General features: G+C 37.7%; 1 protein-coding gene across 1 annotated transcript; it reads right to left on the bottom strand.

Annotated features, from left to right (window-relative positions):
* Positions 1-21,538: 21,538 nt before the first annotated feature.
* Positions 21,539-25,475, bottom strand: LOC139706486 (uncharacterized). The gene is given in 4 exon segments (XM_071614769.1): positions 21,539-23,223; positions 23,422-24,862; positions 24,985-25,322; positions 25,325-25,475. Coding segments are annotated over 4 exon segments (3,615 nt in total).
* Between the last annotated feature and the right edge of the window lie 1,383 nt (positions 25,476-26,858).

Genomic DNA, 26,858 nt, shown 5'->3' with positions numbered 1-26,858 from the left:
GTCTTTATTTTCCTATTGTGCCACTTTTAATTCCCAGGCTATGTGTTAGTGCAAAGTCTTCTAAAATAAAAAAGAAAATAAAAAATAAGAGACGAGAGAGGTATAGGAGGGGAGATAATTTACTCTGAGATGAAATTTGCTTGTTATGAGGAAGGAGGAAAAATTGGTGTCCAATAGGATCAGAGACCCTATTAAAAATGGACTGAATTAAAATTTAAAGGCCCGAAGAACAAAATAACTGTGGAATCTCTCTCAAGTGTGAGAAGGTGTTGTTATAACCTCAGGTAGGTAGGAGATTCAAGACAACACAATTAAAATCATCCTGACAAACAAAATCTTTCTACATTCATACACTAAACAGCTTATATTTTCACACTTATACACTAAAGGAGTTCTATTTGAAAATATTTAAAAATATTTTCATTCTTCATCTTCTTTTTCCTCTTCTCCTTCTCTTCTTCTTTAATTCTCCTCCTGCTCCTCCTCTTTCTCCACTTTCCTCCTCCTCCTCCTCCTATTCTTCTTCTCCTTCTCCTTCCCCTCTTCCTCCTCCTCCTCCTCCTCCTCCTCCTCATCATCATCATTTATTAGTGGTCAAAACCCTAAGTTATTTCTTAAATTTATCTAACTCCATTCCAAATTTAGCTATAAAATAGTATTTTCTAATCATCCTTTTAAATTATACTAAAGACTAAGTTGTAAACTTCCTGTTTAAATATTCAATTGTAAATTATAACAGGAAAATATATAGAAGCAAACTAAATTATAAGCATGAGGAAATAATATAAGTTAAATGTTTCTATTACATTTTAATAACTAAAAAAATACTTGCAGTTTCATAATCCTATGTTAGATGGTTGGTCATAAAAGCTCATCCCATAAAGCAGTAGGGATCCATACCCTTGGACATTTATCCTTCCAGGCAAAATGAAAAACCAGTTTTACTACTTGAAGTTTAGTTCACTGAAAGCATTTTCTATCAGCATTGTTTTTCAGGACCATCCTACAAGAGTGTTTAAAGTGTCGATGTGTAGATGGTGCTTATATTTGATGCAGAACTATTTGGAAACCAGGTCTGGGTATTTCTTCCTCATTCAACTGTTTAACACATATGTGTGATTTGAGAAGAAATAGTAGGAACATTGACAATGAGCATGTGGAGCGTTTCCTCACATACTTTGTCCTTTAGAACCTCCTTTAAGCTTATTGTGCATCCTGCTTTCCTCTTGTGTAGTGCAGCTGTTCGTGCTCAGATTTATGAACTCAACATTCAGGCAATACTCAGTTCATGATGGAATAATACTCAGTTCATGATGGAATAATACCCAGTTCATTATTGCCAGCTCAGTCACTTGTAAATATGGTATCTCATGGTAATCTACGAAGTCTCTCCTAGTAAGAAGTAAAAGGCTACTTTTTAAAACTTCAAGTGCTGCAATTTTACTTATTATTTTAATTTTTATTAGTCTTAAGTAATATTTGATAGAATAGGTAGTTGATTCATCAATTTTGTTTTATAAAACCAAAAACATACTGCTAAATTAGACACTTAAAATTAAAAAAGCACATGATAGTTATACCGAATATGTAGTTATACCTAATATTATTCTGACATATTCATAAATGCATTTCTCTGATTCCTCCTCATTTCCCTGATTCCTTTCCTTTCCTCTATTAGTCTTCCCTCCATTTATTTATTTATTTTTAATTGGTTATCAACATTATATAATAAATTTGAATTCATACTGGTATGTTCATACATACACCTTGTAAAGTTTGGTCAACTTCATTTCCTAGGCCTTCCCTTTATTCTCCCCTTACCCTCCCTCGTGGTCACCTACTTCTATTCAACCAATTTCCCTTTCATTTTTCTATGTTATCTTCTTTTTAATTCCAGAGTAAAATAAAGAAGACAAAGACTTGATCCTACTTTCCCAGGTGGGATGACCCTTTGGCAATCATATCTTGGCAGGCCATGATAATTCACGTGTGCATTCAAAGAGTTGGGTAAGAGAGTATGAAAAGGGGCTCAAATGGGTCACACAACTGCCACAGGGTTTCTTCATGCCTTCATGGTGTAAGATAGCCCTAATTCCTCTGGCTGAACAAGGCCAAGTATTTCACTCAAAATGGTGAATTCTTATTGTCTGATAGTTTTAGGATAAAATGCTCTGATGGAGATAATAGATAATAGCTTAATGAAACTATTACTATATCTACATGAAGAGTATGCCTTTTGTGGGATCAATAACTTCATTTTAAATATTTCAGATTTAGAAGAATAGGAACCACAAAATTTCTAGTGAATCATTGGACATAAAAGTAAGAATCATTCCTGTTTCTATCACTTCATTCATGAACCTTTATGTTCTTCTCATTGGGGGATCAAACCATAGAGAAATCTCTAATTTGATGTATATAATGTATGCTGAAGACTGGCATCCTTCCCTTCATATAGTGCAGCTATATCCTCAGTAGGTCATTCTAGCAGCATGAATATTCTTGTATGTGACATTACCAGTGGAGACCATTGTGAAGATCACACGCCAAATCACGCATGGAATTTTGTATCAGTGTTTCAGACATACTGTAAACCCCCAGATAGTTGACTGGCTAAATTTCTTTAAAAAAAAAGGTAATTCTATATATTACAATGTGGTAATATATCTGAGGATGAACTATTGGCTTTTCTAAGATGCAAAGGGGTTTTGTAATATACTTGGTATCAAAGGGCTAATTGGTCTCTTTGAGCTATATAATTCAGGGCAGGGATTGAATATTATGCCAGCATTGCAGGTGACATTAAGAACTGAGTTAGTTTCTCATGAACTTACATGTGTTTGTGTTTTCTGTACTATTCAATATATGTTGAAGACAAATCCCTAGTATCTATGAATGTGGTACTAATTGTTGACACTAATTACTGGAGACCCATAGCATCAGTGGGTTCACACTTTAGATTAGGGCTAATGTAGATTAGGGGATCATTAATCTCCACCTTTCTGTTCAGATCATTCTCACAATGAATCTGTGATTTTTATCTCAAGTCTGAATGCAAAATTTGAACAAATTTCCTCAGCAATAACCACTTTTACAAGTGCATTGAGGCACACAGTAGAGCTATTATTATTTTTTTAAAAAGGCCATGAAGAAGTCCTAGAACTCTCACTTATACAAAAATAGCAAGCCAAAACCAGTTTCTATATCCTTTGAGAAATTGTAAAGATTGGTGCCATGAACAAATGTAAAAGATAAAGGATGGTCATTCTCCCCAATATCCAGACAAGTAACTTATTCAGTCTGGGAAGAAGACAGGTCTTAGAGAATGAGAATGGATTACAGTCTATTAATCAATGGTGACTCTCTTGGCAGCTCCTTTACCAGGTGTACCTTAATTCCCAGAGCAAATCTCTACATCCCTTGGCATCTGGTATGCAGACCTTCAGCTGGAAACCACATTTTTTCCTATATCTTTAATAAATACCATCAACATCACACAAGAACCAAAAAACTATGAATATAATAGAGGAGGGGGATATAATAGGAGAGGGGGAGACTAAATGTCTGGAAAGCTTTAGACTGTTTAATGAGAAACAAATCAGAGGTACAATTGTGTTCCCAAGAATAACTGCAGTGATGGTGGCTATAGTGCCTCTCATAACTTCTTTCTTATTTATGAAACCATGAGGTAGCTGCTCCCAAATGTGGGTGAATAAATAGATCTATGCAGAACAAAGTGTGAATTGTAACAATCATGCAGATGGGCTGTTCTGATCCCTGTCAAGAAAACTCCTGGGAGTGCAAGGTGGGCTGATGACTTCCATCAGCCCCTGCACCTTCTGGTGCTCACACTAGTAGCAGACTCACCTCCACTTTATTCTCCAGCAATGGGTGAGAGCATGACAGTTGCATGATGAAAGACTGCTGCAACAGATACTCTTTGCTCAGGGGTACTCCTGTGGATTTATTGAGATGTCTTTGGAATCATTTGCCATCTAAATCTTTTCCTACAAGTTTCTTCTTTTCTCTTGTCATAGGCACAGCATAGCTGTACCAGTGCAGTGAGGTAGGTGGCAGGAAAGAGAAAGAAAGTTCCTGAAGACAGCATGGGAGATATATGACTTTGGGGAGAAGGTTTAAAAGACATGGGGGACAGCTCCTAGAAGAGTTCAGTGGCCACAGGATGAACTGGCAGCACCTCTGAGACTCATGGTGGTTTGACAAGCATATCCTCCTGTCCCTCATGGTGTTTATCCCTATTCAACTGGAGGGACATGGGATACACATCCTTTCCACAGTGCCCTCAGTTCCACACCTGCCCACTCTCAGGGTTTTATGTTAAGCCCTAGAAGCAGTGGCATCATCAGCATTAGATTACTTGAATCTTGAGCATCGCAAGGAACAACTGATCTGGCATTGATGCTGGAAATTAGTTTTCTCTCTTCTTATTTCTTTTTAAAAAATATTTTGAGACAATGTCTCCCTAAGTTGCTGAGGCTGACCTCATACTTGCAATCCTCCTGCCTCATCCTCCAGAGTCACTGGTATTAGAGGCATTTGCCACCACCCCAGCAAGAAAGTAACTTTCTATAGATAGCATCAATTTACCCAATTTCCCAATATGCTTAAGAGAAAGTCAATGTCCTTCAAAATAATATGTATCTGGATTTTCAAGCCCAGGCTTGCTCTCATTGTTCCCTTAACTTGGCTAGGTTTTGGGGAAAAGAAAGGAGCATTCAGGGTCATGGTGTTTTATTGACCTTTTCTTTTTGGAAAACACACAGTTTTCTTTTTCAAAATTTCAGAACTGCATGATAGTTTGAAGGTTTTCCCTGACTGCTGTTGTTCCCTCACTATTTATCCATATGTATTTATATTATTAGTAGTAAATCTCTTACAGGGCTAATTGTGTTTGCTATGTTCTACTTTAAAAACAGAAGTGACAAAATGATAATAAGAAAACAGGAAAAAAATTCTGAGAAAGTAATACTAAAAATAAAGATAACATGAACACTTAAATGTAAGAAGAGAAATTCAAACATGAGGACATTAAACTTCTCAAGGAATTTGGATTCTCTGTCCTATATAAGTGATGAGCTGAAATTGATCAAAGCCACCTGGTTTAGATTAAGTATGAAATGACTTTTTTTTTTAGATTTATATGAGGGTAGGAATGTGAACTAGTAAAAGTCAATGAGATTTAAGAAAATTTTACTTCTGGGCAGGACTAAAGGTTTGGAGATATATATATATATATATATATATATATATATATATATATATATATATCCTCTTCCCTGTGGTTTTTAGATCAATTTTTAAAGATGTAATTTTGAATACACAGCTGCTATTTTTAGAGTATGGTAGAGATTCAAAAGAATTTTAGAAAAGGTATATAACATAAAATAACAGAAATAGTACATTATTGGAGCCCCAGTGGCACAATCGGTTAGCACGCGGTACTTATAAGAAATAGTACATTATCAAGTCCCCACTTTATATGGTATTATGATAGTTTTGGCTAGAGTTTTCAAATTGACAAGGATAAGATAAAAGGATAATCAACACTAATAATCAGATTTAATAGCTTTCCTATATGTGATCACAATTACAATTTACATTCTGAAGATATGCAATTCATACAATACTTATTGCACATTTAGAAATACTAGTTTTTTGGTTTTGTTTTTTGGTATGAGAAATACTATTAAAATGTTACAATGCTAGTATCATCCAACAGACATGAGGAAAAGTTTGCTGATTTTATCTTCCATTTATTAATTGGTATTAAGGCTACCTTCTGTTTTTGAAATCCCCAGTATCTTGCAATGCTAATGAAGTTCCTCTTACACACATTTCCTTTATATGGTTTTAGATTTTCTACTCAATTTAATCGTTGTGTAATTTTTTTTTAATAAAAGAGTGTGAATTGTTATAAGTTTGATAACTGTATCTTCTATTCAGAGGTTAGCATCAAAATGGCACAACACGAAATATAGGAGAGAAAATTCACTAAACACTAAAACTAAAACTATACTGTGTATAATGACTACCAAAATAAAACTATGGCAATTCGGTGAACTGTGCTTAGAATATGAGACTTTTGAACAAGTATACTCATATGATTGAATCATAGTATTTTGTGCACATTCACTGAAGTTTAAGAGTCAAATTTCTTGTGACATATTTATACATGTATGCCCCCATTCCATCTAATATGCATGCATGCTCTCTCACACACACAAACACCTTTGTAAGGAGACAATACTTAATTTTGTTTTTAAGATTCTACGATGCCAAAATATTAGTACATCAAAAATATATTACATTATTACTTGTCTCATCATAAATTAATTTACTGTGGCTAAGGCAAGTTGTGATTGTTGACCATCAGGTTTAAAGTTTCCTACACTAGGTCAACTTGCAAACAACTTGGAAAGTGAAGCACATTCTGTAGCCTTTCCAATGTTGACCCTGGATTATCACATGAGTTACCCAGTATGAGTGTTTTAAAAGTAAGAGTGATTAAAAAAACATCACTCTCAACCAAGATATGGGGAAACCCAATATTTTTTGCTACAATTCTATAGTCTGAGGGCATTGTCAGATATATACAAAATGAAGATTGAAAATTTATCTATGAACGCTGCCAAGTTTTTCAATAAATATATAAAGTAATTTAAAGTTGCAGAAGTAGTTATTTGTGTGCTAGCTTTATTGTGTGGTAGAACTCCAAAAACTCAAAAGTACTTTATTGAGTTAAAGTTTTGATTGGATTTTAGAAGTATATCTCTGAATTAGACATTTCCAAAGCCATGAAAAAATAATCTGTTTATCTTAGAGTAGATAATATACTCTCTGATCCCTGCCTCATAGGAAAAAGAAAACATGTGTTTTAGAGGGGTAGGTACTAGAAATAAAAGTTGAAAATTGTTCAGTGCTCACATATAATATGTGTCTATAACATGTAACATTTTGTCAGAAAAGAAAAAAAAAAGACTTTAGTAATATCTGATATCAAATAATGTCAGCAATTATTATTCATTGGAAATCATTCTCTCCAATGTCCTTTCTCTCCTAGACCTTAGGTAAGGCATTGACAATCAATGGACTTAGGCTGGTGAGTATTTCCAAAAGCAAACAAAAGAATTCTCTAAAGTGAGCAGTACATGAGAGATGCATGCAGGGTAAGAGAGCCTATTGGGGCAACATCTTACCTGGTCTTAAAAGGGGGAGATGGCATTTGATGAGCTAACACATGAAATAGTACATAAAATGTATATTAATCAGTTAAATAAAATGTTTTTACTCACAGAAAAAAAAACAAGAAGAAATATAAAAAAGACCACTGGAATTGAAAAACTGAAATGACAAATGCAATCACGTGCTTGGATGGAGGATGGCGGTGGAACTGAGCAACTCAAGTGGAAAAGGGAAAGATAAATTTGATTTATAAAGATTCCACCTCTTTATATCCTGTAACTTTTATTTGTAAAATTTTATTTTAAAATTTATATCACTAAAATTCATTCTGTACAGTGTTAGTTCTATGAAGTTTGACGAATGCGGTCTTATATTGGTACCTACAGCAAGTTAAAGGACCATTCGATCACCCCCAAAATGTCCTCATAGGGTCATTTTGTGCTCATTCTCACCCCTCACCCTCACCCACTGGCATGTAGGCAACCATATAGTTTTGTTTTATCTAGAATGTCATTTGATTGGTAGCAAAAACTGTGAATCTTTTGGACATGGCTTGTGCCTTTCAACACAATGTACTTGAGATTCATTTATGTGGTTTATGTAATAACTTGCTATTTATAATTGAATGTATTCCATTTTATGAATGTACCACAGTTTTTCTGTTTGCCTATTAAAGAGCATCTGGCTTATGCCCACTGTGGGGCAAATATGAATAAAGTTGCTATAAATGTTTATTTACAGGTTTTTAAGTATTTTCACTTCTCTTTGGAAAAGATGTAGTAAGGAGATTGCTGGATCTTATGGTACGTGTATGTTTGTATGTTTGTCTTTAAGAACCTGAGGAAGTATTTCCCAAGGAGTCTGAGCCATTTGCAGTCCCACCAACAATAGATGAGAATACAGGTGCTCTATATCCTCACTATTGCTAGGCATTTTCAGGTTATTTCTACTTACCTTAACCATACTATTAGCTCTACATTGCTATTTAATTATGTTTTCAATTTGCATTCCCCTAATAACTAAGGAAATTAAGCATCTTTCCATGTGCTTATTTGCCATATGTGTGTCTTTGTAGTAAAAATGATCATCTTCTTCCCTATATTTTTATAAAATTTACGTTTTCATGTCATTAAGTGTTAAGACTTCATGGAATCTGCAAACAAGTCCTTTATTAGACATATGATTTATAAAAATTCTCAGTCTGTGCACAATCATTTAATTTTTAACTGTCTTTTGAAGAGCTAAGGTTTTCAGTATAGTTGTTTTAATTATTGTACAAAAAAACACAATATGAGATTTAGCCTCTTAACAGATCATTATGTGTTCAGTACAGCATTATCAAATTTATGTGATAGATCTCCAGGAATTTTTCACGTGTGTAACTGAAGTGCTCTGCCCATTGAATAACAACTCTCAATTTTCTTTCTATCCAAACTCCATTGACTATCAGTGCATATACTATTTCTAAAATTTGCCTACTTCATGTATCTTACATAAATGGAAATATGCAGTACTTTTCTTCAGTGACTGGCTTATTTTGCTTGTCATAAAGTCCTCAAAATTCATCCTTGTAGAATTTCCTTCTTTCCTAAAATTAAAAAATATTTCATTGCAATATACACCTTAATTTTTAAATACATGCATCTTCATTTTTTAATTTATTTTAAAGCTGATAAGTAGAATTGTATACACTTTTGGTGTACTATATGATGTTTATAGACCCATTGTGTGATGATTAACATTAAGCTAGTTAGGATTGAGGATGTGATCTAGTAATAGACCACTGGTCTAGAATGTTCAAGTTCCTGGGTTCAATCTCCAGAACTAAAGGAAGGAAGGAAGGAAGGAAGGAAGGAAGGAAGGAAGGAAGGAAGGAAGGAAGGAAGGAAATATTCCTATTACCTCACAAAGTTATCATTTGTGTGTGTTATGAGAACATTTAAAATCTACTTTTACAGCAATTTTCAAGTATAGAATACATTGTTATTAACTATAGTCATCATGATATACCTTAGGTCTCTAGAACTGATTCTTCATAACAGAAACTTTATACCTTTGGGCAACATTTCTCATTTCTCAAATCCCTTGAAGAGCCCCTGTCAACCAACATTCTACATTCTGCTTCTCTGAGGCCAATTTTTCAAGTTTCTAACTAAAGTGAAATCATGTTGTATTTATCTGTCTGTACCTAACTTATTTCACCTGGCATATCTTTTAGGTCTATCCATTATGCTATAGAATGTCAGTGTTTATTTTCAAGGTGGCACAGTGTGTGTGTGTGTGTGTGTGTGTGTGTGTGTGAGAGAGAGAGAGAGAGAGAGAGAGAGAGAGAGAGAGAGAGAATTTTCTTTGCTTTATCCATTGATGGATACTTAGGTCTATTTCATACCTTGGCTGTTGTTGATAATATAGCAATGAACAAGAGAGTGCAGATATTTCTTCAATATAATACTTTTGAATTCTTTGTGTAAATATTCAGAAGAAGAATTGTTGGAGCATATGGTAAATTTATTATTCATTTTGGAATAACCCCCATATTATTTTTCATAATGGTTTCATTACTTTACATTTTCACCAAAAATGTACAGAGGGTCTTGTTTCTCCACACTCTTGCCAACATTTATCATATTTTGCCTTTTTGATAATGGTCTTTCTAACAAGTATAAGGAGACATTAGTTTTAATTTGCACATTCCTGATGATTTCTAATACTGATCACTTTTTCCTATGTATTTTTCAAGACTTTTAGTATCAGACCTTATGGTTAAGTCATTAACAAATTTTAATTTTTTGTATGGTGTCAGATAAGGGTTCAGTTTCATTATTTTGCAGGTGGATATTTAGTTTTGCAAACACCACTCACTGAAGAGACTAGCCTTTTTCCATTGCAGTTCGCATAATTGAGGGGTCTCTATTCTGTTCCATTGGTCCATTAGTATCTGTTTCTATGGTAATTACACAGTATTTTAATCACTTTAATTTTGAAATTTACTTTAAAAATAGAAACTATTTTATACAACTTTGTTCTCTTTCAAGACTGTTTTGGTAACTTAGGATCTTATGTTGTCCCCCACAGATTTTAGGTATGCTTTTTTTTTTTTTCTATTTCTGCATAAGTTCCACCAGAATTCTAATAGGGATTGCATCGAATCTGTTGATCACTTTGAGTAGTGTAGGTACTTTGAAAATATGAAGTCTTGAAACATAAGCATGAAATTTCTTTCTATTTATTGGTCTTCTTTAATTACAGAATTTTTTTGTGTCCTTCAGTGTACAAGTCCTTCACCTACTTGGTTAAGTTTATTAGCAAGAATTTTATTTTTTTAAATAATGTAAATGGGATTATTCTCCTAATTGCTTCTTTATTGTCAGTATATAGACATACTCTGATTTTTTTACATTAATTTTGTATTTTGTAACTCCAATGAATTATTTTTGTTGCTGTTTTATTTGTGTGTGTGTGTGTGTGTGCAAAATCTTTTAAGTTTTCTGTTTATAAGATAATGTTGAGCTGGGAACAGTGGCACACACCTGTAATCCTAGTGACTGGGGAGGCTGAGAGTAGAGAATTGTAAGTTCAAGGTCAGCCTCAACAACTTAATAAGGTCATAAGATATTAAGAGAGACCATGTCTCAAATAAAAAATAAAAATAGCTGAGGCAAAAAAAAAGATCATGTCATCTGTGAACAGGCATATTTTTACTTTTTACTTTCTGATTCACTTGTCTATTATCTTTCTTGCTTAATTGTTCTAACAAATATCTTCAGCACAATGTTTAACAGAAGCGGAAAGAGAACACATCTTTGCCTTGGTCCTGATCTTAGAGGAAATGCTTTCAATTTTTCATTTTTGGGTAGATTATTAGCTTTGTGTTTTATAGGCTTGTCTCCTACTATGTTGAGATAATTTTCTTGCATTTCTACTTTATTAAATGTTTTTACTTTAGAAGTATTTTTAATTTTTTTTATAAAATACTTTTTCTGCATATGTTGATATGATCATTGGACTTTTTATCCTTTCTTCTGCTTATTTGGTACATTTCATTTATTGATTTGTATATGTTGAAACATCCTAGCATCCCAAGGACCAATACCTGGCATATATGGATTACAATCCTTTTAATGTGCTGTTGAATTCCATTTGCCAGCATTTTGTTCTTGTTTTGTACAGGGAATGTCTTTGCCCAGTCAACTAAGGAAGAGACTCTGTTGGCCTCTCAAACATTCTCTGTGGATGCATCTTGAGATTTGTGCATGAAAATGGCCAGTTAGAGGACTTTGCTGGTTTTGCTTCTCTGTAGTAGTAAAAGTACTTATCTAAGTGACCCTAGGCTTCTATAGAATTTCAGGTCCTGTCAGTACTTCATCTCAGGAGTCACAATTCTTTCCTTGCGCAGCTCATAAAAAATGCTAAAATATGGGATTTTTTTTCCTCCACATCTTTCTCTCTCCAGAAGTACAGAACTGGTAGTTCTTCTTCTCCTCTTCCTCCTCCTCTTCCTCCTCCTCCTTCTTCTTCTTTTATACTAAGCTGGAGGAGACAGCATGGCAAGTAGGCAAGCTATTGTACAAGCTATTGTCCTGATTCTCAGCGTTTCTGTTTTTGCTCTTTCCTATCAACACTTGTTTAAATAACAGGCCATTTTCAAGATAGAAACCAGTTCCTTGGGTATCCCCTTCCTCCTTTCCAAAAAAAAAAAAAAAAAAAAAAACTGAAAATTGGACAGATGTTTCAGTCTTTGTTTTCCCTCAATAAGGAGAATCCCAGGAACTGGGAGTTTCTTCCTTAGTATATTCTGCTGTACTGGATGGGGAGTTTTAGTGAATGAATCACATGAAGTTTCTTACCACCTTTGATGTACCAGATTTCATGCTTGTCTATGATACATGAGCCTCCATTGTTTCTAGATTCCCCAACAAGGGAACTGTCACATAATTACTACATGGTATAAGTGGGGATAGAAGGAAAGTCTGGGGCTTACTATTTTCTATCTTTTGGACATCACTCTTTTGTTAAGTATTTTAACACTAGAGAGCTGTTGAAGAAATCTGAGGACAAAGGTTTAGATGTTTAATATTTTTATGTGTGTAGGCCTGCAAGTGTATATATACCTCAACTCATGAAGAATTGTTGCAGTAGGCCACAGACGTTTAAATCTCCCATAATACATATAAATACTGGCTTCATTAAAATCAAAAGTCTGCAATCTAATCTTTTTGTATAGGACCTACCTGAATATGATCCAAAATTTAAATGTACAAAAGAAATCCAATGAAAACCTTCCTCTCATTCCTGGAGAAAAACAGTATTATTGATTATTTGTTTCCTTGCTGAGTCTTTTTAACATACACATGAAATACTTTAAATTTACATTTTACAAAAATGATAGCATATGTAGACATTATAGCATTTCATAAAACTTTACAGATAAAAGCAGTTAGAATAATATCTTTAGCTTAACCATCTCTCAAGAGTGAAGTGCACAGTCATTTTGCACATTCAAGATCCCCAAGATACTGTGCCTTTTTCAGAAGGGTTTCTCAGGAGGACTGCTGTAGAATTTGCTCTTCTTGAATAAGGAATAAACTGAAAAGGGGATAACTATAGGATCTAAGAAGAAAGAAAATTCCAGTAGAGAAATAAAGGCAAAGGGAAGTTGCTAGAAGTCATTGAAGAGAGATCCTAGGACAGAAGTTGGGTTACAGGCAAAAAAAAAAAAAAACAATCAGTCCAAACTATCCCAGGAGAGCAGTTTATTTTTATTGAGGTATCACTCAGAAAATTAAAACAGAAACAATAAGTTACCTGATATGTTTGAAGATGTAAGGGAATGATTTTTGTATTTCTGTATCTAGTAGAAGGTTAATAAGTAATAATAAGTAAAAAATTAGCAGAGTAATTATTCACTTAATAGAAAAAACAGCAATATGAAATAAATAGAATGAAATAATAGTGAAATTCAAGCCACAGTTATGAATGAATTTAAATCATTATGGCAATAATAGAAAAATATGGACATTTTTCAATATTGAAAGGTGAAATTAGAGAAAACACACAAGTGTACGTATGTGCGGGGTACACCTACACATATGAGGCTGGTAATAAGGGTAAAGCTTCATCTTTATTAGAAGGACACCTATATATAATACCTATATCTGAAAAAAATCAAGAAATAGTAACTTGGGTATATCATTAAGATATGCAAGTAAAAGGAGGAAATAGCTTCAGTTTAAAGTGCTTGAAGCAAGAGCAAGATGGTACCTAAATAAGATCATGTAGTGATGATCTGGCCATTGATGCAGCAAGTTGAACTGTTACATATAAAGCCACCTTCACAAGAAGTAATGAACCCATATAAGAGATCATAGTGTCAACTTTTAGTATAATAAAAAGACTCATTGAAGAAAGCAGGGAGAATAAAATAGTCCAAGTCACTCTTCCCGTAACTCCAAGTAGCCCATAGCCCAGAGAGAAACCTTCTGTTTGCTATTGAGAGTATTAACTCCTGGTTTTACATTGGAACACCAGTATCATGTCTATTTTTATCTTTGAAATCATGTTAAATTGCTGTTATTTCAAAATAGTTCATCATGATCAAAATATACTTTTTATAAGCCTCATGGTAACCATAAAGTGGAATTCTATAAGACAAACCAAAATAAGTAAAGATTTAAAACATGCCACAAGAACAAATCACTTAACCACGAAGGAAGACAATAAGACAGTGAGAAAAAAAAAAAACAGAAATAAATTGCAATAAAATTAGAAAACAACTTACAAAATGACTATAATAAGTCCTTACCAAATGGCAATTAAAATGAATACTCATGGATTAAATTCTTCACTTTAAAGATCTAGAGGAACTAATTAGATTTAAAAAGAAGAAAAAAAAGAAGAAGATGACCCAACTATACATTGTTTACAAGAAACTCACTTCACCTCTAAGGATTTGAAAAACTGAAAGTAAGGGATTAAAAAAGATTCCCAAACAAACACAATCCAAAAGAAAGCAGGAGTAGCCATACTGTGTCAAATAAAATACAGTTTAACTCAAAAGCAGAAGAGATAAGAAAGGTAATTAAACAATGATAAAAGAGTAAATTAAGCAAGAGGAAAGTATGAGTCTAAATATTTATGCACCCAATAGCAGTGCACTGTAACATAGAAAACAAAGACTAATAGAGCTAATGGGAGAGATAGACTCTGATCTATCTGAACTCTGATGAAATAAGAGTTGGAGACTTTAACCCCTTATTCAACAATAGATCGATAAACTGGATAGAAAATTAATGAAGAAACAGCAGAATTGAATCTCACCCTAGGCCAAATGGATCTAACTTGCCATCCAACACCTGCATAACACACATTCTTCTTGTCAGCACATGGGAAATTTTCCAGGATAGATCATAAGACAGGTCACAAATTTAGTCCCAATATTTGTTTGTTTGTTTGTTTTAATTGATAATGTTGAGTTACTTTTCCAACCTCCCCTATGCATTTCATTCTAGTCCAAATTTTCTGACCTGGTCTGTACTCATATCTTTCCTGTATGACAGTACTGGGTGCCCCTTCTCTATTTTCTTTTTCTTCTAGTTCCTGCTCTTTGTTACTTGGGACCTCCATTGCATTTGTATTTATCTAACTCTTTCTGGTCTATAAAAACTCTACTCTCTTTGAAGACTTTTTTTCTCCCTTTTAAGCTTTAGTGTAAGGGTTCTGTGTTTGGGATGGGGTCTCTGATAAACTTCGTGGTTGTGGCATGCTTGGTGACTAGGAAGTTTCTGTGCAAAGGATGCCTGACTGCTGGGAAACTTCTGTGTAAAAGACACAGGATGCCTTGTCGCTGTAGCAATGTTCTTCATGAGGAAGCTCTGGGTTAAGAGTTTTATCACCCTCAACCTTGATTTTAGGTACATAATTCCTGGGAATAAAGGAACTTGCTTGCTAGATAACTACTATGTTTCACCAAGCACCCATGCTCCTGAATCTGTCAGCCTAACGGTAACTTTAGATCAGGAACTTTCTTGAGATTTGCACAAAGCTCCTGACATTGCATATTGTTGACTGTGAAATGTAACTGCAGAATAAGCAACCTTACTGATACTCTAAATAAAGTAGTTATGGTACTAATGACCTAATGTTACCTATTGATATAAATAAACATGGCCACTTGGACAAGGGACCACTTTCCTGCCTCTGCACCTTGTCTCTGTGTCTCCCTTGGCAGCACTTTAGCTACCATTTTATAAAAACATTTCTGACCTAGCAGTTGGAAAACTGTATCCTAAAAAAAAATAAATAAATAAAATAAAGAATCTACTATTTTTGGAAAATTTTTACAGGCTCTCAGAGGTCACTTTTCTAATTTACCTAAATCATCCACATGACTAGTGCATTTATCTCTTCTCCTTTGAGAAAGGTGCACATTTCACCAGCTCACACTTTAAAAACAAAATCTAAATCTAATCTTTCTGTGTGGGTTTGTATGTGTGTATCTGGTGTGTGTGTGAGTGTGTGTGTGTATTTTGAGTCTGGAACATGGTATACTATTTACACTTTAGAAAACTTACTGGGAAGCACAATATTTTAATACACAAATTCCTTCAGTTTCCTTGAAAGGAAATGCTAAAGACCAAAAGATTCAATTTAAGAAAATAGGAGTTGCCGATAATCTAATAAATCATAGATTTTAATTCCCTCTTAATGATATTTATTTGGTTCTTGCCAGTTTAACGGAGAAAAAAAGAAGCAAAATGGCTTTGGATAGCTATGCTTTTTAAGAATGTCTGGCTTTAGATGTCGGTTTGCTTATTGTTGTTCTCTTAAGTATCTGTAATTATAACATGCAATTACACTTAAAATAATTTAGGGAATGCAAAATCTATACCATCACTTTTATGGCCATATTATACTAACGTATTTGTCTTGCAAAAGCCATTATTTACTCAAAAAACACAATCTGTCCCACTTTTAATTACATATTTGAACACTTTGTATCTGAGTATAACTCAAAGTTAGATTTCCTATGAGATTTTATTGCTGGTCTCAGTGTGTTTCTAATGTTTATCACTAATATTTATTATCTGTTTAAACCAGTGTTTGCATTGGGCTGAAATCCAAATCGAGGGTTCCTTTACAGTGTTTTGTGCATCCTGGGAAAATTCTACTCACTTCCTAAGATCTAATTATATCATGTGAAGCAAAATATGAATGATTTTAATACACTGAAATTTTCTTGCTACAATTAATGTATGACTAAAAAAACCTTGCAAACATTTTAATTCATTTCAGCAAATAAGGTTGACATAAGAGGGATACTTAATTCGGAAAATATATACATGGCAATAAATAGTGAACTGTGGTGATAGAGAACATAATTTTAGGATTTAGAATGTACAAGTTAATATGCTTTATCTGAATTATTTGTTACACCTTGGATAATTTATTTAATTTCTCAGTGGGGACAGAAAATTACATGACAGCTTTTTGTTGGTAGGATGTTTATAAATTACATATAAAACTGGCAAGCAACAGATGGTAAATCTGGCTAACCCAAAATGACAAAATATTCCATTATTAATAGAATCTTAAATGTCTACATTATGAAAGTAATTTTAATCTTAGAAAGTTATCTGTGCCAGCAACTTGAAAGAAATAAGAGGAAATTAACAATACTGCATGACAATAATGCTCTGACTCAGATTTCAAAGAAAGTAGGGCAAAAAGGAATTATGATCCTTAACTAAAGCATTTAGTGATGCCTGACAAAAGTAATACATAATGTGTGAACTGAAGTTCTCTGAAGAAGTCACATCTATATTAAGATCCTGAAGATGGTTTTCGCTAACTAGAGCTCTGTGATATGAAGAGAGAAAATGTTGCAAATTGAGAGTCAGAATTATCTTGGGCTATCTTTAGTCTGTCTTAATAGCCATTTACTGTCAACCTCTGTATCTGACCTAATGGTCTTATAGCTAATAGAAAAACTTCTTGGAATGTGTTAATAAGCTTAGCAAGCCTCTAGCCTCTGTTAACCCTAAAGCTAGTATTACTGCTGAAACATCTGGAACCTATACAAGAGATTCCCTGAATTGTTGCAGCTCACCAGTCCAGTGCTGTCATCAATACAATTGGTAAATGTATTTATTTATGATTTTCTTTTATTCTGGGACTATAAAAGTTCATGTAAACTCTTCCATTGTAGAACATGTCATTCGTAATAGCTCGAATCCTGTCTCATAGGCACTCATATTTGGATCAGAGTAAGCCATTTCTTATTCTCTTTCAAATAGGGTCATTGCTTTAAGTTGACAAGTCAAAATTGTTAATATGCACTGAAAACTCTAGGCAAAATTAGTATAATCACAATATAGCACATAACTAATACAAAAAATTACATTTTAACATTATAACCCTGTGCCTCTATCTACAATGGGATCATTTTTTTGATGCTCCAGTTCAGTTGATGATGGAGTCTATAATTAGAGTGAATGAATTTCATCTCCACCAATTGAGATATATATATATTAAAATCCCTGAGAATATTACAAGCAGATTATCATAGATCCTATACTTTCCTGGACCAACACTTCTGGCTGAGGGAGGGGAAGACAGCATCATGTTAACATCATATTGGATCCCAACCCCCACCTTGTATTCAGAAGATGTGGGCCAGGGATTGGCAGTCCCAATCTATTAAAACTCTATAATTAAAGAAGCATTTATCAGAAGAAGCTATTCCCATTGTTTGACAGAATAAATGGCTTGAATTCACTAGCAGTGCTTTTCCTTGTATTTGGATCAGAAAATAGTATTCTTCCCATATAACCCATTGCATAAAGTGGTATTGTTCAGGAAATATAGCAAAGAGGAGATTCAGCAACTCCCACATTTTCCTTCTCAGTCGATTGCCTGCTGCGTTAACACTCCCTACTGTCAACATTCTCTTTCACTCCTGGTTGCCACCAGGTGTAAAGTTCTGTTCCACCACATCCTTCTGCCACAGTGTATTGCCTCATCACAGGTCCCATAGCTATGGGGCCTAGTAACCATGAACTGAAACCACTAAAATCATGAGCCAAAATAAATCTATCCTCTTTGGATTTTCTCAAGTATTTTGTCACAGAAAGAGAAAGCTAACTAATAAAGAAGGTATAAGCCACATGAAAGATAATAGGGAATAAAGAGGTAAACACTGAGGTTGCAGACCTTTTTTTTCCCATTTCCATTTAGGAATTTAGCAAAGCACTCCTCCATTCCTCATCAGACTTTGAGATTTTACATTGTTTCTGCATGGGAGACACTAACTCACAGATATTATAGTGTATCTTTGGGGTAAGATAGCAATCTCTCAAACTATTTTAGATCACTTTAAATGTGAAAGCAACATGTAACAAAACACAACCCTAAGGGACTAGATGGAGAAAATTGCGTTTGTCAGTTTTGTTCTATGCCCTAATTAAAAGATTAGGTTAAAGTAGCTATTGCCTCAACCAGTCATGGGAAGGGCAGTTAAGCATATCTTACTACATTGGCTGTTCATCCTTTCAACCAATCCCCATTGCTGTATGAGATTACAAAGGAAAATAAACATGTGGCTGTAGTCATTATTCATGGTCATCCAACACAGTCACCTATTATCACTGTAAAGGTCAGGCGAGCATCGGAGGAAGAGCCCACCAAGAGACTGTCTCATGCAACAGCAAAGGGTTTATTGGGGGGTCCAGCATGCTGGGGCTCAGAGCTCACTTGAATAGAGCAGAAAGCCCCGAGAACAGCTTAAGCAGAGCTTATATATTTTCCTTGGAGAGGGCAGGGAGGGAAGTTCATTGAGGGGTCAGGGCGAGTGGGCGGTTTGCATGCAACCGGGTAAGGGAGTACATTCTGCAGTTGGGGACAGCACATTCTGGGAACAAGATTAGCAAATAGTTCTCAGGATTATTAACCTTTCATTTCCCACTTCTTCTTCTGGCTACTTTTAATCATAAAAGTGATCATTGGGGGGTGTCACGTTCTATGTCTGCTAGTGGCGTATATTGTTGTCTGATTACCATAAGTTTAACTTGTCCAATTTGAGCTTGGAGAAAAGAAATTATATGGTTGAGCAAACAGGGTCCTACAGTTAGCAATAATATGAGGATTATTAAAGGACCGGCCAGGGCTGATAAAAGCATAGTTAACCAGGGGGACTGTGTGAACCAAGACTCATACCACCCTTTTGGGGCCTCTCTCTTTTGTTGATGTTCTTCAAGGCGTCTTTTTAATTTACTCATAGATTCTTTTACAACTCCAGTATGGTAGGCATAAAAACAACATTCTTCCCTCAATGCAGCACAAAGGTCCTCTTCTCTCATGAAGAGGAGGTCCAACCCTCGCCTGTTCTGTAAAACAATTTCAGAGAGAGAGGTTAAAGATTCCTGCAAAGCTGTGATGGAGGTTTCTAATATCTTTAAGTTTTGGTCTATTGCTGCTTCTAATTGGGTCATTTGTTGTGTCCCATGGACCAGGGCAGTGGTTCCTGTGCCCACCCCTGCAGCAATTCCTATTCCTAATAGGATGGCTAAAGTGAGGGATACAGGTTCCCAGCGGAACAGGGTTGTATGCCCCCCTATTTGATTTTCAAATGAACCTGCGTCATGATAGAGCACTCTGGGAAACATCTGCACCATTACACAATAATTTACAGAGCTGTTAAATACCTGGGATGAAATGCAAGGAGTTAACCCTGTGTCACATGCCCACCAGGTTCCATTTTCAGGGGTAAGGAAACCCTGTGTGGTGCTATTTTTTTTTATCTGGGTACATAAGTGTTGTTTACTTTTAGGTGGGGACCCTATACATTAGCCTGCCCCGGTTACTTCTGGGAGGGTTAACTTAGGATTTTTATCCCAATTACAGGAGGAATTCTGCGCTTTTACTGCATAAGTCCCGTCAATTGCTATCCCTTCATAGTAAGGAGGAGCAGCGGCGAGACAGAGCCAACAAGACTGAGTGAGGTCTGGTTTCGTGGAATTCAGTACCGCAAAGGCTCCTTCAATTAGCCCCCAGGGGGAGGGGTTGACTTCACTTTGAATTGGGGAAGTAAAGGAAGGTGAAACTTGAGGAGTATGGGAAAGTGAAGGGATCCTAGTAGATTTAAGTTCGGGAGGTCTATGAGGCCCAATTCCTGGCTTGAGGGGATTGGGCCCTATGGCTAAGGGAATTTCTTTTCTTTCAAACCGGATAGTGAACCAAAGGCCAAAATCATATCCGGTGGTGTAAAATTGCATTCTATAGGTTTTTCCTGAAAGCCATGTCCAGATATTTTGGTTTCTTCCTTTGGAGGTGAAGGTTATATTTAGGGGGTTGCATAGGTTTCTTGTGTCATATGGAGTAGGGTCAGCTAGTCTAGAAGTCCCCGCTTGGGGGTCCCATTTAAATGGGAGACATTGTTTGGGACATAACTTAGTATTATTTTTTTTTACCCGAATCAGACTATCAGGGGAGTTTGGGTTCCACCAGGTAACCCCTGTATGCTCATATCCCCATGACTTATAGAAGAAGTCCGCTTTTCCCCCACATAGCCGTGACTGTTTGCGGCTTCGGTAGTCTGCTGGGCAAACATAGTAATCTAGGCTAGCCAACCTACATCTGGCTAGCGTGTCCCTACATCCATAATGTTTGTTTCCATTATCTATGGTACAGAAGGGATTTAATGGAATTTTAGTGGGATCCTCTTCATCAGGGATATCCCAATAGGAAAGACCTATAGCCAGCTGACAAATGTCTGGGTGGAGAGATGGCCATCAGGTCCCTAAGGGGGCTGTATGCGAGATAGACCATACTTCTTGTCTAGTAGGATTTGTGATCAGCCATCGCTGCTGAATGGGCTGATGAGGGTTAGGACTACTGGTGGTCAAGGGGAGAGTCCATAGTCTTATCCACATGGCGAATACGCAATTTGAGAGAGTTACCAGTCTTTTCCAGTTTCCAGGCAGAGTCTGGACAGGGCGTAGGCTTGAGATGAAAGGCATGGATCCAGGAAGTGATTCCGTCTACCTTTACCGCTGTAGGTGTTATAAGTAGCACCTGGTATGGTCCTTTCCAGCGGGGTTCCAGGGATGACACCTGATGTCGTCTTACGTAGATGAAGTCTCCCATTTGATATCAGTGTGGAGTCCCTTTGTCCCCAGGTTGGTAGGCAGTGGCCAGCTGTTTCCATAGGTATCGTTGGTTTCTTTCAAAAGCTTTAAGTCTGTCAAGCAAGGGGGTGTGAAAGGAATCCTTAGGTTTTAGAGTTGGGGTTAGGTCCCTTACTGGAGGAGGGGCACCATAGAGAATTTCATAGGGGATGAGGTTACACAACCGCTATGGGATCGTTTCCTTTCTGGTGTCCTGGACAGTGCACTACAGTTAGTTCCCTAGGGCTTTGCATTGCTGAGAGGAGGCGGAGGATCTCATCTCTGTTTTTTATTTCTTTTCCCGCCGAGGTTAATAGTCCCCTTTGCTGGTAGATAGCCCCGTGTATATGAGCGGTAGCAAAAGCATAGTGGCTATCTGTGTATATGGTGGCCTTTTTGCCTGCCGCTAGCTTCAATGCCTTTTTGAGGGGGATTAGTTCTGCCTTTTGAGCCGATGTTTCCTCCGGGAAGTTAGAGGACCAGATGACTTTAGTTCCACTAATTATTGCTGCCACAGCCCGCCGCTTACCGTCCTGGAGGAAGCTGCTGCCATCGGTGAACCATATGACCTCAGGGTGGGTCAGTGGCTGATCTTTTAAATCCCGTCGTATACTGGTTTCTTCTGCCAGTATATGTTGACAGTCATGAGTGATGGGTCCTGATGATTGTTCAGGTAGTAGTGTAGCCGGGTTAAGCGGGGCGGGGGGTCCCAGCGTTATTCTGTCCTTGTCGAGCAACAGGCTCTGATAGTGTGTTATTCTAGAGTTTGATAGCCATCTGTCTGGTGGCTGGTGGATGATGCTCTCTAGGGCATGGGGGGCTATAATGGTTAGCTTCTGCCCCAGCATTAACTTATTAGCATCCTTGATTAGTAGGGCCGCCGCTGCTATAGCTTTTAGGCAATGGGGCCATCCATTAGCCATTGGGTCCAGCTTTTTAGACAAGTAGGCTATAGGCCTTTTCCAGGGTCCTAGAGTCTGAGTGAGCACTCCTTGTGCTATTCTTTTCTTTTCTTCAATGTAGAGAGTAAAGGGTTTTTCTACATCTGGGAGTGCTAAGGCCTGAGCAGATAGCAGCGTTCGTTTGATGTTATCAAAAGCTTGCTGGTGCTCAGGGGTCCACTGGAATTGGGCATCTCCCTTTAATAGAGGGTATAAGGACGCAAACCCAGGTATCCATAACCTGCAAAAGCCAGCAGTCTTAAGAAACTCTTTGAGTTGCTTCTTGTTAGATGGGGGTGGTATCTGCACAATGGTTTGTTTTCTGGGCTCAGTGAGCCATCGTTTATCGCCCCTAAGGGAATAGCCCAGGAAGATTACTTCTTGCTGGCAAATTTGGGCCTTTTTGGCAGAAGCTTTATATCCAAGTTGAGCAAGCTTGGATAATAATGCTTGGGTCCCAGTCTCACAGTTTTCCTTGGTGTCAGTTGCCAGTAGCAGGTCATCTATATATTGAAGCAGGGTGACTTCGGGGTGCGTAGTTCTGAAGTTGTTGAGATCTCTGTGGAGGGCTTCATCAAAGAGAGTGGGGGAGTTTTTGAACCCCTGTGGGAGTCTGGTCCAAGTTAGTTGACCAGATGTTCCGGTTTCTGGGTTTACCCACTCGAAAGCAAACAGCAACTGACTATCTTTATGCAGAGGCAAGCAAAAGAAAGCATCTTTTAAGTCCAGAACAGTATACCATTTTCGCTCAGGGTTCAGAGTGCTAAGCAGATTGTACGGATTAGGTACCGTGGGGTGAATGTCCTGCACTCTGTTGTTGATCTCTCTTAGGTCTTGAATGGGGCGATAGTCCCCGGTTCCTGGCTTTTTTACTGGTAGCAGGGGAGTGTTCCAGGCCGATTGATAGGGCCTTAGGATCCCTAAGGCCAGATATTTCTGAATATGGGGCTTTATCCCATCTTTAGTTTCTTTGCTCAGGGGATATTGTTTGACATTGATTGGGGAGGCTGAGGTTTTTAACTCCACTGTTATTGGAGGTTGTTTCACGGCTAGGCTTAACCCAGCAGTTTCTGCCTAGGCATCTGGGTAATCTGTTATCTATTTCTGGGGTAGCTTGCCTGTTTGATTAGTTTTAGGGGGTGTGAAGAGTTGATGTTCATCTTCTATTGATATAGTTAAAGCCATGACTATAGGAGTTTTTATTGAAGGATTTAGAAATTCCATTTGGGGGCCTTCAGGGTTAAAAGTTATTCTGGCCCGGAGCTTGGTGAGCAGATCTCTGCCCATCAATGGGGCCAGGCATTCTGGGATCACTAGGAAGGAGTGATGGACTTTTTCTTTCCCCATGTCCATGGTCCTCTTAGTTGTCCAAGCCCGATATTTACTGTCTTTAGCCCCTTGAATTAGAGACCTTTTATTTGATAGAGGGCCCAATGGGGCCTTAAGGGCTGAGTATATTGCCCCTGTATCCATTTCAAAGTTTACTGGGTTCCCCTCCATTTCAAAAGTTACCCTGAGCTCAGGGAGGGGATCCGAGCCCCAACTTTCCTAGTCATCCTCCAGAGTCAGAATGGCTGGTTGGCGTGGCTGTCTCTTTCTAGGGCACTCTTTGGCCCAGTGTCCTTTTTCTTTACAGTAGGCACATTGATCTGAGGCCAGGGGTGGCCTCTGGTGTGAGCCCAGGTATCTCTTCCTCTCTCCCTGTTTCTTAATTTCTGGCCTATTTGTTGTTGTGACCAGGACCTTAGTCAATGCCTTAGTCTGTTTTTTGCTTCTCTCATCCTCCCTTTGCTCCCTTTCTTTCTCCCTCCTTTGTTCCTTCTCTTCCTCAGTTTCTCTCTTATAGCATACCTTCTCGGCTTCTCTGATTAAATCTCTCAAAGTCATATCTTGTAATCCATCTAAGCATTGTAATTTTCTTTTAATATCCAGGGCAGCTTGCCTAATAAAGACCATCGTGATATATGTTTTTTGATCCTCTGCCTGAGGATCGAAAGGAGTATATCTCCTATATGCCTCCATAATTTTCTCTAGAAACATAGAGGGAGATTCATCAGGCCCTTGAATAATCTCTCTTACCTTGGCCAAATTAGTTGGTCGCCTAGCAGCTACTCAGAGATCTGCTATTAGAGCCTGGCGATAAGTGGACAGATGCTCCCTACTTTCAAAGGTGTTGGGGTCCCAGTTGAGTTGGTTCAAGGGGAAGCCAGCTTCAATTATGTTGGGAAGTTGTGTTGGTCGTCCATCTGGTCCGAGGATATTTTTTCTAGCTTCCAGGAGGATTCTCTCTCGTTTCTCTGTCATGAAGAGAGTGCCTAGGAGTTGTTGGCAGTCATCCCAAGTAGGCTGGTGTGAAAACATCAATGATTCAACCAGACCTGTGAGCTGGGTGGGGTCCTCGGAAAAAGGGGGATTGTTATTTTTCTAGTTATATAGGTCTGAAGAGGAGAAAGGCCAATACTGATAGGCTTGCATTTTTCCCCCATGGTCGTTATCAATCATTGGCCCCTAGGGACGGAGGGGGAGTATCATGGGGGCTTCAGGGTTTTTAATCATTCGCTGCCAGCGCAAGTTTTTTTAGCCGGGCCAGTGTCCTCCAGGGGAGGAGGGGCTGTGTGTGCCGCGGGGGAGTCATTTGGAGGGTGCTGGGCTGGCTTAGTTTCCTCCAATGGTGGAGAGGCTGAATCAGCAGCAGGGGAATCACTTAGAGGGTGTTGGGAGTTGGGGGACGAGGGCAGGGGATAAGGAGGGGGAGGAGAGTCCAGTAGAGTCAAATCTTGAGACTCAGGGAGAACAGAGGGTGGAGGGGGAGGAGGAGCAGAGGGTTTGAGAGATAGAGTCGTGGGGGAAGGAGTAGGAGAGGGGGCAGGAACAAGGAAAGGCTTCACCCATGGAGGAGATTTGCAGAGGTCCTGCCAAGTTAAGATATACGGCTGTTGATGTGGATGGCTATGTGGCCCCGGCTGAAAGACAATATCTCTGACTTTTCGAATTAGTGGGGAGTAGAAAGATCGTTTGGGGGCCATCCAACTCCAAAGGTGGGCCATTCTGAGGCACAGAGAGTCTGCCAGGTCCGGCGTTTTACTGAAAAAGAAAGATTTTGAGCCCTTACGTGGACTTTGGTCCAGTAATCAAGGATCAGGGACAGAGGCGTTGAAGTGTTCTGTCCCATAATGAAAGATACACAAACAGTGAAAGTAATGACATATGACACAGACAAGACAAGACAATAAAGACAGGCAATGGACGTCCAATACTGAGACCAGGACTGAGTAGTCGGCAAAACCCGATGGGCTGGCAATACCGAATTCGAAACAAAATATCACTGAGTCGAGGAGACTATTGTTCCTCGATTTCCCAAGTCCTCTGGGGCGTCCCCCAGGGACGTGGCCTGTGGCTCTGTGACACGTCTGTCAGCTATTGTCGGAGAGAGCTCACGCTCTTCACCGACAGCCATTTTGCTAAGCCCTAACCTGAAACTTGAAACCAGAAAGAGGTGCCTTACTTACCCCGAGAGGAGCCTGTTGGGGTTTTTTGTTCTTTGCTGCCGGATCTCGCTGGGGCCTCCAGATGTAAAGGTCGGGTGAGTGTCGGAGGAAGAGACCACCAAGAGATTGTTTCATGCAACAGCAAAGGGTTTATTGGGGGTCCAGCATGTTGGGGCTCAGAGCTCACTTGAATAGAGCAGAGAGCCCCGAGAACAGCTTAAGCAGAGCTTATATACTTTCCTTGGAGAGGGCAGGGAGGGACGAGTGGGCGGTTTGCATGCAACCAGGTAAGGGAGTACATTCTGCAGTTGGGGACAGCACATTCTGGGAACAAGATTAGCAAACAGTTCTCAAGATTATTAACCTTTCATCACAATCAGACAGATTATTTGGGATCCTATAGTATCCCCTCCCTCAAAGTCTCTAGAGGACTCTAATTATTTGTGTTTAATAAGGTTTGACAATTAATACCCTGGCAGCCATATTTGAGCAAGGACAACTACTATTTCTTTTAGCAGAATGGATAGCAAACATAAGATTAACTTTCTTTGAGACTATCATTATATATGTATTCAATATAGATATTCCTGGTAAAGTTTAAACGTTTTCTTGACAAAAAAGAACAGCTAAATAATTTCTTGAGGTCAAAACTAACATATAAGATCCTGTCTAATATGTTCCTGAGCAGAACCTCAAGAATTCCTCTTGGGTTGGTGATGGGAGGTAGTGGCTCTAAGAATGTACACGGTACAAAATAATTTATACCACAGAAATATTTGGACAAACCTCACTTCTGCTTAGCAGTGAGTTGAATAAATGAGGTCTTGCTGTAATCATCATTTTGGAGAAAACCTTTCCAGTTGAAAATTTCACTGTCATTTTAACACTCCAGTAAGTGAATTTGAATAACCAACTTCTGCAAATCACCCACCATTATTTAAGATCTCTGGAAGTATTACCCAGACATTATAAGAAGAACCAAGTTATTCTTATTCTAGTCCTTCCTCTAAAGAACATGAAGAAGTCAGTTTGTAATAATGCATCAATCATAGGCTCCTTGGAATGAT

This window comes from Marmota flaviventris, chromosome 7 (genome assembly GCF_047511675.1).
Source record: "Marmota flaviventris isolate mMarFla1 chromosome 7, mMarFla1.hap1, whole genome shotgun sequence".
In the NCBI taxonomy this organism is placed as follows: Eukaryota; Metazoa; Chordata; class Mammalia; order Rodentia; family Sciuridae; genus Marmota; species Marmota flaviventris.
The sequence above is the reverse complement of the archived record's forward strand: the minus strand, read 5'-3'. Positions and strand labels throughout refer to the sequence as shown.